This window comes from Mastigoproctus giganteus, chromosome 1 (assembly GCF_048544385.1).
Source record: "Mastigoproctus giganteus isolate SK-2022 chromosome 1, ASM4854438v1, whole genome shotgun sequence".
NCBI lineage: Eukaryota > Metazoa > Arthropoda > Arachnida > Uropygi > Thelyphonidae > Mastigoproctus > Mastigoproctus giganteus.
In genome coordinates this window covers 89,587,151-89,604,067 of record NC_143575.1, presented here as the reverse complement: position 1 = coordinate 89,604,067, position 16,917 = coordinate 89,587,151, and the positions used below count along the sequence as shown (strand labels likewise).

The following is a 16,917-nucleotide window of genomic DNA, read 5'->3' as shown; positions in this document are numbered from 1 at the left end:
CAAACTGAATTACAGTAAAATTCACAGAGCGTGGTTTACTTGGCATAGCAAATTTGTTGATCACCTACTGCTTTTTGGTTTTCGCAGTAAGTGGATGAAATCTAATTCTGAACTTAACTTATACATGATGAATAGTAAAAACTCTCCAAGGCAAACAGATAACAACAAATAAGGAGGCAAAGCGACACGTTTATTTAAAAGGAAATTGCACTGTGTCAACTGTCAAGAAACTAAGTTATTCCTGTCCCATTAGATAATTTTTTTGAGTACTTTCCTAACTTTCGAAGTCAACATAAATTCTATATCTGTTATTTCAATTAGATGAATGTATTGCTTATGTAACTAAACCTCCCTAGCATTGCCAAAAATGTTAGCAGTAATAGGGCTGGGCTCTAAGAGTATAGTGCAGTTCTATGTAACCAATCCTACAACATGCCAAGCTGCAACATAATTTTATATATGGTCTGCTTGAATATTTTAAACTTCATTTTTAAAGATTATTGGAAGAATAAACAAATTATATATATATTACAAGTATTTGAAAATATTTCTACCTCTCCAATCTCTAGCATTTGTTCACTTGCCTCTACTCTACCATACTGAAGATCAGCTTCTGTGAATTTCTGTTTTTTTATATGTTGGGTATTGAGATACCTAAAAAGACAAAATCACGATCTTTAAAAATATATATACTATTTACAAACATGACTTTAAAAAAAATGTATGGGTACTGCTCATATATAATGCTTGCACCCTTTAAGGCCCTGAGACTGACAGAATTTAACAATGCATATAAGTTAGTGCATAAAAAAGCATTATTTCACTATATGAGACGTAGTAATGATGCCACTTTGCAAACCTCTTTATGAATTTCACTGCATATAGAATGTATTAAATTCTCGCAGGCCTTAAAGGCCAAAATGCCTTGTTTGAACACTTTTTGGCCTCTCTCATATTGTGGAAATACTTCAGAACTGGGTTGTTTTCTCTTACACTCCAGATGCCTATCCACCCACCAGCACCAATGAAGGGACAACTATCCATGAAATAGTGCCTGAGAAGTTAACAAGTGTCTTCTCTATTGGGGAAGTGGTACTTATTCAAAGTGCAGGACTAGCCAACTTAAAGGATTTCAAAATACAAGATGTGTGATAATGCCACTATGCAAACAATAGTTTGCTTCCTTATGAATTTCACTGCATATAGAAATTATGCTTTTTTTTTTTTTTTGTAGTTGTTGGCGCATCGGCTTCTGTGGCCATAATGCACCTCCCAAGGTTTTTGCAGTACTTTGATCCAAGCCTGAGGCGGGATTCAAACCTGCAACCTTTGGGTTGCCAGGCAGGAACTTTACCCACCCGGCTAGAAATTATGCCTTTTATGCACTAACTTATATGCATGCAAAATACTGATATATAATTTTTGCAACTAACTAGGTAATTTTTATGCATATTATTGATATTTAAAAAGTAAAGCTTCTTAATCCTTTAAGTATCGAGTTTCTTTCAAAGCTACTAACCCTATGGCTTGAGGTGTTTTTTTTTTTTTTTTTTAAGTTAATTTTTGAAAATGCTACAAAAAATAATTTTTATGCATGATGCATACAAGGGGCACTTGAAAAGTTTATGGCCTGAGTATGAAGGGATTATTTGAGGAGTCTGGTAACATAACTTTCCAATACACTTTTGTCACCGATGCTGCAATGCATTTATTCTGATTGCAAAGAAAGTTTCTCTTCAGCCTTCAGGAATGCATCCACTGCAGCAATGACATCACTGTCAGTGGGAAAATGGGTGCCAGCCGGGCATTTTTTTTTTTTTTTGAATTAGCAAATATGTGAAAGTCCAGTGGTGCTAGATCTAGTGAATATGGGGGATGGTCCAAGATTTCAAAGTAACACTCATGCAATGCAGCCATGGCAATGATGGAATTGTGAGCAGGCACATCGGCTTGGTGGAACAAGACTCCATTGCTGAGTTTTCCTTGGTGTTTGTCTTTGATGTTTTCATGCAAATGCTTTACAAGGTCTACATAATATTCCCTGACTGCCTGGCCTTTCCGAAGGTAATCCACCAGAAACATGCCATCAGAATGCCAAAAAACCGATGCATTCACCTTGCCAGCAGAAGAAAATGGCTTTCTTTTGGAGAAGAAGAGCTGTGTTTCCAGTGATTGGATTAGCATTAGCATTAGTAGAGGCATATGATGCAAGAAAGCAAGCTTATTCAGCATCAGCCAAAAAAAAAAAAAAAAAACAACCACTACTCCCATTTCACCCCTCCATTCGTTCGAAATACCTGTCCAGCTGAGCCTTAAATTTGTTTAGGCTATCAACTTCAACAACAAGCGATGGAAGTCTATTCCACAAACCAACTGCCCGCTGGCTAAAGGCAAATTTCCGCACATCTATCCGACATCCGTCCTTCCTCAATTTGAATTTATGCCCTCTCAGGTGATTATTCTGAGCAAGAGGAAGAATCCCATCGGCATTGAGCATGCTCAAGCCATTCAAAGCCTTATACACCTCTATCAGATCACCTCGGCGATGCCTATTGCTCCTTTGTCTCTGGCTGAAAGTGACAGACCAATGTCCCATTTGTGGTTGCAAACTTTGCATGGAAATTTGCTTGAAAATAATGCAAATGTTCACTTGACAACTCCTGTACATTTCTGATCTGCTGTCAACAAACTTGGGACTCATTGTGCTGTCACCTTTTTCATTGTGAGAACCACTGTTATTATGAGATACACACATTCAGATGAAGCACCCCAAACGTTGGAAATGTACTGAACTGTCACTCATCGATCATTCATTACCAGATCATGCACAATGTCAACAACTTTTGAAGTGATGGATGCTGCAGGTCTTCCACAAATGGGTCATCTTCCAGGTACTCCCTTCCTCATTTAAATTCTGCTGCCCACTTCTTAACCATGGAATAGGAAGGGACATCCTCCCTTAATGTTGTAACCATATCCTCATGAATTGCCTTTGGCATCAGTCCCTCTTTTCCCAAAGACTGGATAGATGTGTGGAAGTTTGCCTTCAGTCAGCAGGTTGGTTGGTTGAGTTTTTATTGGCGCATCAGCAACTAAGGCTATAATGCGCCAAAACTTTGTCATAAAAAGGTAAAATTTTCAGTGACCTAAGGAATTAGGTCACTAAGTCAGGGTATAAAAACAAGAATAAACTGTAAAAGACAAATATCAGTCAACAAGTAACAATAATAAATCTTATAATAATAAGATTTTTTAAATAAGAGTAAAAAGATTTACTGTTTTTAGGAAACTAAAAACAGCAGACACATGGTCATTGTCGGATAAAATCTGACTGAATGTATATGGCTCAGTCAGATAGTTAAAAGCAGTAAAACGAGCATTTCTAAAATTGGTACAGTCACATAAAATATGTTGAACGGATAAAATGGTGTCGCACTGCTCGCACATAGGAGGGTCATCAGCCCTCAGCAAAAAAGAGTGTGTAACATGACAGTGTCCTATGCGGAGCCGAGCAAGAACAACTTCCTCTTTGCGATCCCTGCGTAAGCTGGACCGCCAAGGATTAATCATAGGCTTAATTCGACATAGTTTGTTTGTACTAATCAGGCGATGCCACGAATCTTGCCACTGAGATTGCAGGTTACTACGGATCACTTGCCTGTAGTCTGTATAGGGGACTAACAGGTCAAGATTATCCGTCAGGGCTGCCGATTTGGCTGCAGTGTCAGCCAAATCATTTCCTCTAATCCCAATGTGACTGGGGATCCAGCAGAAGCGGATATCGAATCCACTTGCATCGAGGCTGTATATTATCTGCTGAATTCGGGACAGGGTTGGATGATTAGTGCATGACACCGCTGATAAAGCCTGTAGTGCACTCACTGAATCGGCATATATAATACACCGTTGGTATTGGTGTTTTCTTATGTGATCTAGAGCTAACTCTATAGCATGCAGCTCTGCAGTGTAAATGCTGCAGTTAACGGGTATCTGCTCTGATATGGTTTTAACTGGAAAAACAGCAGCAGATCCTACATATGATTCTGACTTCGAGCCGTCTGTGTAAACTGGCAAGAAGTCAGAATGTTCTGCACGGTGTTGTAAATAGAGCTGAAGGTAGACAGAAGCTGGAGTATTAGATTTCGTCGCAAGTTTGAGCGAGAAGTCACATGCTGGTGATTGTGCATGCCAGGGTGGAAGGGGCTCCTTTGGTGATTGAGCAACCTTGTCTACCGAGATGTTAAGCTCATTGAGTAGCTCTTGAACATGAATGCCGAATGGCCGATTGGCAGTACGTTATGTGTTATAAAGATTTTCCCATCGTGGCTCAAACACGGATGTCCACGTGGATTGGTGTGGTAGGGACTTCAGCTTGAAGGCATGCAGAGACAACTGCATTCGCCGAAGCGACAAAGATGGTTCATTTGCTTCGGCATACAGACTTTGGACAGGCGAAGTTCTAAAAGCACCGGTAGTAATACGGATAGCTTGATGATGGACTGGGTCAAGCCAACGAACAGCGCTATTTCTGGCAGATGAATACACCTGAGACCCATAGTCCAATTTTGATCGTATTAGTGCACGATATAAGTGGAGTAGAGTGCATCGGTCTGCACCCCAAGAGGTAGAAGACAGAGAGCGGAGAATGTTAAGCCCTCTCGTGCACTTTGTACGTAGCTGACAAATGTGTTGGACAAATGTCAGCTTTTTGTCAAAAATCAGTCCCAGGAATTTTGCCTCTGATACAACTGGAATGGTGCTTTGCCCAAGTTGTAATTCAGGCTCAGGGTGGAGGTTATGTTTGCGACAAAAATGGACGCAAACGGTCTTCTCCGGTGAGAACCTGAAACCATTGGCCGTGGCCCAGGAGTTAAGACGGTCAATAGCTTGTTGCAGTTGTCTCTCAATAACCCTCATATTGCATGATTGAGAAAATATACTGAAGTCATCGACGTAGAGTGCACTGTTTATAGTTGGAGGAAGTTGCTCGGAAATAGAGTTTATTTTAATGGCAAAAAGCGTGACACTTAAGACAGATCCTTGTGGTACCCCCTCCTCTTGGCAAATGGGCCGCGAAAGGGAGGATCCTACACGAACTTGGAAAGAACGGCAGGATAAAAATTTTTTAATAAAAACGGGAAGGTGACCTCTTAGACCGAGATTGTAAAGGTCTTTTAAAATACCAAATCTCCAAGTTGTGTCGTACGCTTTTTCCATGTCAAAGAAGATGGACACCAAATGTTCTCTTTTTAGGAAAGCATCTCGGATAGATGTTTCCAGTCTAATTAAGTGGTCCAATGTGGACCTGTTTCTTCGGAAGCCGCACTGAAAGCGGGAGAGAAGGTCGTTCGATTCTAAATACCATAAGAGACGAGCATTGACCATTCTCTCCAATATTTTGCACAGACAGCTGGTCAGAGCAATAGGACGATAGTTTTTGGGGCATTTAGGATCCTTTCCTGGCTTGGGAAATGCAAGTATAGTTGCTTTCCGCCAGGTATCCAGAAAATGCTCTTCAAGAAAGATTCTGTTGTACAGGAAGAGCAGATGGTCCATGGATCCTGGTGAAAGATGTTTTATCATTTCATAATGGATGTTGTCTGGTCCAACAGCGGTGGCCTTTGTACAGGCAAGTGCTGTTTTCAGCTCGTGGTTAGTAAATGGCCCATTATACGCGTGGGAACCCTTCGATGTAACGTAAGGGTCTGCTTTTCATTATTGTGCTTTAAGACCAGAAACTCTGGGGAGTAATATAATGTTGAAGAGATGTTAGAAAAAGTTTCCCCAAGAGCATTGGCTATTGCAGTAGATTCTGCAATAGTACATCCATTATATTCCAGGACCGAGGAGGGATGTGCCGTGTATTTCCCTTTCATTTTCCGAATTTTATCCCAGACCACCTTAGTACTAGTGGACTGAGTAATTGATGAAGTAAAACGGCTCCATGATTCCTTTTGACTCTGACGGCGGATGTAACGTGCTTTAGCTCGTGCGCGTTTAAAGACTATAAGGTTGTTCGTGGTAGGATATCGGCGGAATATCCCCCACGCTTTGTTTTGAGCCTTTTTTGCTGTTGTGCATTGTGAATTCCACCAAGGCTTGGGAAATGGTGGAAACCGGGCAGATGTTTTTGGAATAGCATTCGCAGCTGCTTGGACGATACTTTCTGTGATGTACGTTACTGCATCATTGATAGGCTCCTGACTGACTTTACTTAGGTCAAAATTTGCCTGATGTTGGAAGGCAGACCAGTCAGCTTGATCAATCTTCCACCGTGGTAACCTAAAAGGAAGACAAGGTCTCGCACTGTATAGCGTGGTTATCACAGGGAAGTGATCACTTCCGTATGGATTCTCCTCCACTTCCCAAGTGAGTGAAGGGAGTAGAGAAGGGGAGCAGATAGAGAGATCAATGGCAGAAAAAGTACGGGTAGGCATGTGGAAGAAGGTGTTTGTTCCAGTATTTAGAAGGGAAAGGTCATTGTCATTGAGCATACACTCTATGACTCGTCCCCTTCCGTTGATGTTAGCACTACCCCACAGGGTATTATGTCCATTAAAATCCCCGAGAAGTAAGAAAGGGGGAAGCAACTGCGTTACAAGGTCATCAAGGTCTTTCTGGGAGATGTCAGTCCGAGGTGGCAAATAAATTGAACAGATCGTTAGTAAAAATCCCACTGTAAGGCGAATTGCAACAGCCTCAATGCTAGTTGTAATTAGCAAGGGCTGAACTGGGGTCTGGTTGCCCACAAGGATAGTCACTCCCCCATGAGCAGAGCCATCCGCAATTCTATCCTTTAAAAAAATTGTGATGTTGTGCATGGTGGGATCATCATTTGCCTTTAGATATGTCTCCTGCAAGCAAAAGCAAACTGGCTCATGCTTTTGCAGGAGAGCCTTGATGTCATAAATATTTCGCCGGAATCCACGACAATTCCATTGAAGGAATTTAGCCATTATTTTGGCTTGGTGGGTCCATCAGGCGGCTTCCGAGTTGCTGAGGGCTTACTTTTCTCAGTCTTGGGTTTATCTTTTTTGGGGAAGAATGGACGCTGTCCCGTGTCCATTTCTTCCTCCACAAAGAGTTCCAAGACTGAATCTTCGGGTACCTCCTTCTGCTCGACATCCATCTTTTCTTGGGTACTAGGGGGGACTTCCCCTTTTTTATTTTTTTCTTTCATAGTTACCTTTGTTACTTGTGGAGCATTAGGAGGTACCGATATAGGAGTGGCAGCTGATTGGTCCTTCTGTGCAGGTTTTTGAGAACTTAAGAGATAACGCGCGATGGGAGTGAAAGACTCCTTTGGAGGAATGGTCATGTCCGTCTGAGTTCCAACGGAACATCTCCCTGCTACCTTCTAGGCGTAGGTAGGTCTGTTGATATTCAGGGGTTTGACCGATTTCCTTGCCTCCTGGTATGATATATTTAGCTCTGCCTTCAGCCGTTGAATTTCTTTTTCTTCTTTCCACCTCTGGCATGCTCGTGAGTAGGCCGGGTGTTCGCCTTCACAGTTAATACAGGTGGGTTTTGCGGCTGAACATGCTGTTGTTTCGTGGTCCTTTGCACCGCATCGAGCGCATGCAAGGACTCCACGGCAGGCCATTTGAGAATGTCCATACTTCTGGCATTTAAAACACCGTAAAGGGTTCGGAACGTATGGACACACTGAACAATTGATGTATCCAGCTTTAATCTCGTCAGGAGGTTTAGGAGAGTTAAAAGTCAGGATAACGCTCCTGGTTTTAACAATTTTTCCATCCCTTCGCGCAGTAATTCTCTTGACGGCAATAACTCCCTGGGGTTTTAATTCGGAGCAGATTTCCTCCTCGGTTACGTCGAGAAGGTCCCACTCCGAAATGACACCTCTCGATGAATTGAATGTTCTGTGTGGTGTCACTGTTATGGGTATTCCACCGATTGATGTTCTGATTGCCTGTCATTTTTAGTTTCAATTAAAAGGTCTCCAGAACGAAGCCTCTTAACTGATTTGGGTGAACCTGCTAACCCATCTAACCCTTTTTGGATAAAAAAGGGCGACATTTTACCAATCGGTGTTTCATTGGTAGAATGCATGATTAAGAACCTTGGGACTGGCCCTGATGGTAATTTGGTTCGCTGCCTCTTTTTAGCAATAATGCTATCTGCTTCTTTTTCAATGGTTTCAGATAGGGACCGGGTTGGGGCCCCTGAAGAAGTTAGTTTATCAGGATTCATAGAGTTTTTTATATGGTTCAGTGCCCGGGCTCCCCACCCACCACGGAGCCCAAAGGGACGCCCACTACCCGGCATGCAATAAATGCGCTCGGGAGTGGAACAGGGCTACCCAGACACCATACCCGCACCGCCGCCAGCCTGAATCCTGTCCCTCCCTCGGACCATGAGGGTAGGGGCGTGGCATTGACACGGTTGACCCTCGCAGGTGAGCCTACTAGCCGATTGATCCTAGCCGGGCCTTCCAGGACCTCCCATCTTTTTGAAGCAGGGGCCAAAGTGGTGTATTGAAGCTGGGCCCCTCAACCACCAGGATCCCCCTTTCCGAATTTCCACGTGTCGCAGCGCACGGCAAACACGCCGGATTCCATTGATGTAAGCCTGGAACCTGGGCTGTGGGCGTTGGATCCCAGTGATGCTAGTCTGGAAGTCCAGCAGCGTCACTGGGAGGTCCCCTCACCACGTACAGGTGCCCACGTTGAGGGGTTCAGTCAGCAGGTGGTTCACTGTTGGAACAGGCTTCCACCTGTTGTTGTGAAAGTGGATGGGCTGAATAAATTCAAGGAAAAACTAGACAAATTCTTGGAGGATACAGATGGGTGAACTGTGTAGTTTTTTTTTTTTTTTTTTTGCTGAAGCTATATCTTTCTTGCATCATTTGCTATTATTACTACTATTAAAACTCAGAATCATATCAGATCTGTCTTGAACCCCATGTTTTTTGTTATAAGCCTTTACACATTCTGGTTTATTTTTTCTTTAGTTTTCTTGTCTGTGTGAAGTGTTAAAATTCTAACTTCCTTTCTGCCCATCCAATGCAGCACCATAATATCTTTGCAAAACGACTCTGTTCTGCTCTTCGATAAATTTTCCTTTAAATTGTAAGGTGGCATCCCCTTCCTTTAAAATTAACACTACCACAAGAATTTGTTTTCTTTTTATGCAGTTCTTAGAAAGCAGTGGACTTGTATACCAGTTGCCTGTATACTATTAGCTTTTGGTACGACTGAAGTATATGCACTACAACAGCCTCAATTACAACTAAATTCACATTTACTGGTATTTCAGCTGTGGATCCAAAGTTTTTTTTTTATATTGGAAATTGTTGAAATAATGAGCCCTTAAACTTGTGTGGAGTGTGATCTGCCTTTAATTTCTTAAAGAATTACAGCTTATTCTCAGACATTTCGTGGTACTTCCTGACCACTTCTTCAGTGACTGTAAAGACGACAGAACTGGTAAATTGTGGTGATATGATTGACATAAAGTTGTTAATTTTAATTACACATTACTACCATTAGCTTAATTACACATTTCTTATTCGTTAAGGTTAAGGTTTAGTCTTGAATTAGTTAACAAATAGCGGCAAAGGTAAAGAAAGACTGCACAAGAACGACGAGAAACGTCGGATAACTTACGCGGAAAATTAGTTTCCCGATACAGCACTCTAGTGCTGCTCACTTGGTAAACAGACAGTAGGTGCTGTCGGTCTGGAGCAAAGTCGAGAACGATATATTGATTGACAGGTAGGCATGGCAAACGATGTGCTGATTGGTGCGCGAACACAACACACGATAACATCGGTTTAGTATCACTTTAGCAGTATTAATGGTAACGTCCTATTCGCACATGCCCTAACCTTTTTTCACCATTACAGTATTTTGTAATGGTGAAAAAAGGTCAGGTTACCTCGACTTGAATCCCATGGGAGCTTGAACCCCCCCTCCCGAAGTGGAGGGGGTAACCTAACTCTTTTTCTTTAGAAGCAGTCATATTTAGAAATACATTGATAAAAAAATTAATTTTTTTATGAATGTATTTTTATTTTCTTGTTCAATAATATGCCCTAATGGTGAAAAAAGGTCAGGTTACCTCCACTTGAATCCCATGGGAGATTGAACCCCTACCAAAATGGAGGGGATAACATAATCTTTTTTTCTTTAGAATCATGGGTGGACTAGCACAAATTGTTTATTAACAAAATATTAATTTTTTAATATTTTGTTAATAAACAAAATACACGAGTGTATTTTTAAATACACTCGTGCGGATACACACGTATCATAACATCAATCAGCACCTTAAAAGATTCATCGCTACTATTACCTGTTCACCGTTTATTAAAACTATTATGCACCGTTCTTTACTGGCAAATACACATCATAATGCCAACCAATGACTACATGGTAGCTTGTCGTCTGTCATGCCCACCACCAATCATTTCATCGTTTGCCATGCCTACCTGTCAATCAATATATCCTTCTCGATTTCTGCTCCAGACCAATAACACCTACTGTCTGTTTACCGAGCGAGCAGCGCTAGAGTCGGTGTCAGGAAACTAATTTTCCACATAAGTTATCCGATGTTTCTCGTCGTTCTTGTGCAGGCTTTCTTTACCTTAGCCCAAATAGCTATTAGCAATCATCAGGTAAAGAAATAAGTTTTAACAGTTTTAAATAATTTTACAATGGTTATTAATTTGGTTAATAAGATTAATAATAAATCAATTAACATTAAGTAAATGGATAAATATGAATAATTACACTCCTGTAATACTGTTTTTACGATACCATCAGCCTCACATACCAAGATAATGGTTTACAATTCATTATAACTATATGTTCTGTACTGAATTCTTAAACAAAGAAAATTTGTAATTAAAAATCTGGTTAAGGTCTCCTGGGACAATCTTAGGTTAGTTTGTTGCTGAAGGTGAGGATATTTAGAATGAGAGTTGGGATTTGGATGTTGTTGGAATAGACATCTGTCTGGCAGCTAATCTTTGTTACCATCTTAATTGTGTGGGTGGGTTCAAGATCATGTAAGCAAGAAGAAGGGGGATGGGATTTTTTTTTTTTTTTTCTTTTAGGAAACACTTATTGTGGTTCTTATTTTTGTTTGTTATCAAAAGATGAATGTAATCTAATAAAAATTCAAATAAATCAAAGATTACTCTAATACTCTGCTTTTGAAAATACGTATGTGGTTATTGTCTATCTGCATGCCATAGTAGGTAGAGTAGTTAATGAGAGTAATCAAATTATGTTACTGCAAAAAGATCTAGAAAAATTAAGTAGTTGTGCTCAGAAATAGCAATTGAAGTTTATTATACAAATGGCCATTCTCAGCTTCATATTGTTTGGCATTACAAATATGCAAAACGGGATGACCTGCAAGATTTTTTGCCTTCTTTTTCTTGGTGGGATTACTCTTTTAAATCTTTCTGATGTCAACATTTGTCCAGATTGTGTCAGTGAAATTATTCTTGTAGGAATGAAATTCTTTATTCCACACTCCACTTTAAAATCTTATCCTCTTATCTAAACCATTGTTTTCCAATAAATGTGCTAAGGCTGTTCAAGATAACAATGTTGTATATTGCAATTGGCTTGCATCCAAATCTCCATGTTCATTTAATGCCTACATCAAAGCTTGCAACAATTACAAAGCAGTTATTAATCAGTCCAAACTAGATTTTGAACAGTCTAAAAGTAGAAAACTTGCTTCTTGTCCAAATGGTAGTAGTTGAGCATTCTCGTCTCTTGCCAAAGTCATTGACTGCAACATTTGCCCATCTCTACTCCCACCTTTGTTAAAACTGGATGATTCTATTACCACCCCAACTAAAGATAAAGCTGACCTGCAAAGCAACCTACTTTTTTTCCAACTCATGTATTGATAAACTTGGTAACCACCTCCTACCATTCCAAGTATACTCCATTCAATGCCTACTGTGGTCTTCTGTCAAAAGGATGTCAGAGAGTTTTGAACATTCTTAATGCCAAGACTGTGTTAGGTTCTGATGATATTTCTCTGCTTGTTCTCAAACCTATGCTCCTGAGCCTACTCCAGTTCTGTGTTGAGTTTTTACACTTTCATATCCCACTAGTGTTTTTCCTTCTGCTTGAAAATTTGTTCATATCCAACTCGTTGCTAAAAAAATGGTGACAAAAAAGCTTACATCCAGTTATTGTCCCAGTGCACTACTCTTTCTAAAGTAATGGAGAAATCCATTAACCACTAACTTGTAAACTATCTAGAAACCTTCCATTGGATCAGTATGCCAGTATGCATTCCACAAGTGTCGAGCCACTGGTGTAATATTGGCTTATGTTACCCATCTATGGTCAAATTTAGTGGGAAAGTTTTGTGAAACTCAAGCAGTTGCTCTTGATTTTTCAAAGGCTTCTGATTGTTTTTGGCATAAAGGTCTTCTAAATAAGCTTCCATCTTATGGTTTGGCCACTGTATTTTGTAACTAGGTATCAAATTTTTTCTCTTACTGCTCAATGCACATGAGGGTAGACTGCTCTCTGTTTTCTAACTTCTCCATTAATGCTGGTATTCCCCAAGGTTCAGTTCTTTCTTCCACTATTATCTTCTTGTATATTAATGACCTTCTTCCATTGATTAGAACTCCTATCCACAGTTTTTCTGATAATAGTACATTGCATTCCACCTTCCAGTTTGAGAAACCTTGCCCTGCTCAAACAGCTTAAAATTCTCATATATCCACTACCAATTCCTTCCTTAAATGCTGATCTCCAAGTAATTCACCAATGGGGCAAGTTAGCTTAGTTAATTTCAATTATTCTAAAAGTCAGTCATATCTTATATCATGCAAAAAAAGATTCTTCTGTTCGAGTGCTTATCATCAATGGCAACTGAGATTTCTAGACAAGGTCACATATTTCTATTAGGGATTACCCTGACTTCAAATCTCTCTCTCGGCATAAGCACATTATTAATATTGCTTCCTCTGCATTTAAAAAAACTGACAGTTTTCTCTTTCGCTCTTGGCATTACTTTCTTCCAAATAGCTACTCACTCTGCACAAATTGCAAATCCTCTCTACCATGCAATATTGTCCCCATAACTTCTCCAAGGCCTAACCCATTCTAGACTCCATTCATAAAGAGGGCAGTTAGGCTAATTAATGACCCATCTCTTATAAAGTTACTCCTCTCTCTTTCTCAGTGTTGTGCTTCTGCTGCATGCCTTTCAAAAGGATGTCAGAAGAATTTTGAAGAGTTCTGATGTCAAATTTAGGAAAATCAGTTGGAGAATAGATGTGCGGAAATTTGCCTTTAGCCAGTGGGTGGTTGATTGCTGGAACAAACTTCCAGCTGTTGTTGTTGTGGAAATTCACAGCTTAAATAAATTCAAGGCAGAACTAGATAAACATTTAGAGAGAATAGCTGGTTGAAATGGGAATATATATATATATATATATATTTTTTTTTTCCCCCCCTTTTGGCTGATACTGTCTAAGCTTGCTTTCTTGCATCATATGTCTCTGCTAATGCTAAGAAAGTATCAGGTTATTTTTCTACTTGTTCTTAAAACCTGTACTCCTGAGATTACCTTTCATATTCCACCGCTGTTTTTCTTCTGCTTGGAAATTTGCTCATATCCAAGCAGTTCCTAAAAGTGGTAACAAATCTCTTCTATAATTGGACAATTATTGTCCAATTATACTTTAGAAGTAAGACTTCTATTCTTTCTAAAATTATGGACAAGTCAATCAACTGCCAAATCCTAAACTATCTAGAAACCTTTCATCTAATCAATTGCAAATCCACCCACCTATTCAATACTGTTTCCCATAATAACCTCTCCAAGGCTTCTAGACTCCATTCATAAAGACAGCAGTTAGATTAATTAATGATCCATCTCTAACAAAGTCACTAACTAGTGACTGCTCATATGGCTTTTCCCCACCACTTCTAACATCTTCTTTATATAGACTTTTTAGCAATAGCATTAGTAGAGGCATATGATTCAAGAAAGCAAGCTTATACAGCATCAGCCAAAAAAGAAAAAAACCTTCCCATTTCACCTATCCATTCACTCCACACGTTTGTCTAGTTCTGCCTTGAATTAATTTAAGCTGTCAACTTCCACAATGACAGATGGAAGTTTGTTCCAGCAATCAACCACCTACTTGGCTAAAGCCAAATTTCTGCACATCTATTCTGCAATTGTCTTTCCTCAATTTGAATTTATGTCCTCAGGCAATTAATCTGAGCAAGAAGAAGAATCCCATCAGCATTAAGCTCACTCAAATCATTCAGGGTCTTATACATTTCAATCAGATCATTTAGCAGGTGCATAGTCTACAGACTACCACTTTGCTTATTGGAGGCTGTGGTGAAACCCATGTTTAGTCTCTAGAGCAATGGTTTTCAACTGGGGTGCCACGTAATTCGGGTTTAAGTTACTTAAACTTATTTTTTTTAAATTTATATATTTATTTCATTATAAAAAGGTGTATGGTATCTTTTTAAAGTTGTGGTGATCTATAACTGAAGTTTATTTAGTAGCTCTATATGAACACACACACACACACACACACACACACAATCGGATCAAACAGGCAAAGAAAACTGAGTGTGGGTGTCACAAAATAAAATAAATTACTTAGGGGTGCCGTTATTAAAAAAAAAAAGGTCGAAAACCATTGCTCTAGAGCAATGTTTCCGACACATCCCCCGCCCCCATACTTCTCCTTTAATCCAGGTACAGTACAAAGTACTATAGGTTTTTATACCTTTCGTGTTTGAGGTTTTCCTAAAAAAATAAATAATAAATTAAAAAAAAAAAAAAAAAAGACACTGCAATTTGCAGACCTTAAAGCCTTTCTTCATAACAGCAACCCTTTACTCCCTTTATGCCCTTCTCTGTACTCGTTCCAGCAGCTCTGTATCCTTCCTAAAATGAGGCCTCCAGACCTGCATACAGTACTCAAAGTGTGGCCTGACCTTTGCCTTATACAAGGGAATAATCACCTCCTTATCACTGATAGAAAAATTCCTGTATATCACTGATAAAGCACTATAAGCTTCTCTCGCAGATTGTCTGCACTGTTCAGAAAACTTTGTATCTGACTGTACAATTACTTGTCTGAGGTTGCCACTTCTACCAGTCTAGTTAAACATTTTTCTAAAGACAGCCAATGTGTATACCACACATTCATCAAAATCTTTTTTCACTTCAGTGGAAACTGTTTCAATCTGTCTTTTCTTTTTGATAGTAGTATATTTCCATTCAGTGGCAGATCCAGAAAAAATAATAGGAGGGGCACCATTTTGTGCTCTAGAATGGCGATCACATTAGCATCAGTGTTGCCAACTGTAGTCAGTTGAAAATAGCTGAGACACAATGAAAAAAAAGATAAAATCCTATGTTAACAATGAAAAAAAAATTTTTTTTTGTAGCTAAAAGGAATTTAAATTATTGGAGTATATTTTCCAAAAAATGACAGGGGGGGACATGTGCTCCAGTGCCCCTACCCTGAATCTACCACTGTCTCCATCGAGTATTCATCCACTTCAGAGAAAGGAATGCAGCCCTTGTTTCAGCACACAAATAAATAAGATAATAAGGACAGCACCAAGTGCTCAATCGGCATTTTTCAACAAAAAGTAAGACAGTTTTCTAAAGGAATTCCTCCAAGTTGGACAGAAGAAGATGTCCCTGTAGAGTCTCCTTCCAATGCTGGCAAAGAGAGCAAACTTCTTAATTTTTTTTTTTTTTTTTTTTACAATGGAATATTGCTTGGAATCACTTTTGAATATTGCCATCTCTAGCAATCAAAAATGGCATGTTTTTAAAATAATTTCTTATTTTTTATTTTGATATAACTTATGTGAACATCACTAACTGCTATTTTGTTTTCTGGTATTGAATGGCTAACTGTTTAAATAACCAGGAGTATTTACATATTGCAGCAAGATAAAAATGTAGTGGCATCAAAATTCAGAGATGACAGCAAGCTAAGCGAGGGAATCAGTATTGGATCCTAAAACAGTTAAGAACTGTCACAGAAAGTTGAAGGACACACAAGTTCCAAGATGGGAAAAAATGCAGAATGCCTTCAAAACTGCAGACAGAAGCAAGTAAAATGAAGGTAAAATATATGAAATGCTACAGCTTCTCAACTCACATTCATCTGCAGTCCAAGAAAATCTATATGCCAACTTACAAGAGGAAGTGGAATGACATTTTATACAGTCCACACTTTACAATGTGTTATAATGAAGGTTTCCAAGCTTGGAAAAATATGAAAACTAATTACGTCCAAGAACTGTTTGTGGAAGACTGTGATAGATGTTTGAAATTTACTGAACATATGTTATCTTAGAAAGATGATTACCCCAATCTATTCAACATCATTCTCTGGTCAGGAAAAAGCAGTATTTCACAGTGGAGGATTCATCAACTGTCACAATTCTCATGACTGGGAACATTACGATCCTGGAATGATAGTGGAGAAAATGCAATCCAAGACAAAAGTCACAGTTTGGTTTGGTATTACTGAACATATTTCACTGCACCTGCATAAACAGTGAATGCTACTTGCAGTTGCTCAAAAATGCTATGCGGTCAAATGTTTCAAAATGGCAAAACACTGAAGAACTGATATACGAGTACACGCAAGATAGCAAGATAGTGTCCTTCTATATTTTTCACTAGCCACCATGGATGAATGACCCAGGAGTCCAGGGCTATATGCTTTGCGATCTCTTCATTTGGGGCTGGACAAAATAAATCTATAAAATCCAAACAAAGACAATGAACTGAAAGAAAATATTTGAAAATATTCAAACTGATTTGAACAATGTTCCACTTGAATTTATGTAAAAATCTGTAGATTGTTTACCATTTGTTGCAGAGGTGCCTGGGTAACTCAAAAAAAAAACAAAC

General features: G+C 39.3%; 1 protein-coding gene across 1 annotated transcript in view; it reads right to left on the bottom strand.

Annotated features, from left to right (window-relative positions):
• Cul2 (cullin 2) overlaps window positions 1-16,917 on the bottom strand; it is a 388,410-nt gene that overhangs the window by 222,501 nt on the left and 148,992 nt on the right. The window contains exon 8 of the mRNA XM_090373712.1: window positions 555-654. Within this exon, the coding sequence (XP_090229838.1) occupies window positions 555-654 (100 nt within the window). The remainder of the gene's footprint in view (window positions 1-554; window positions 655-16,917) is intronic.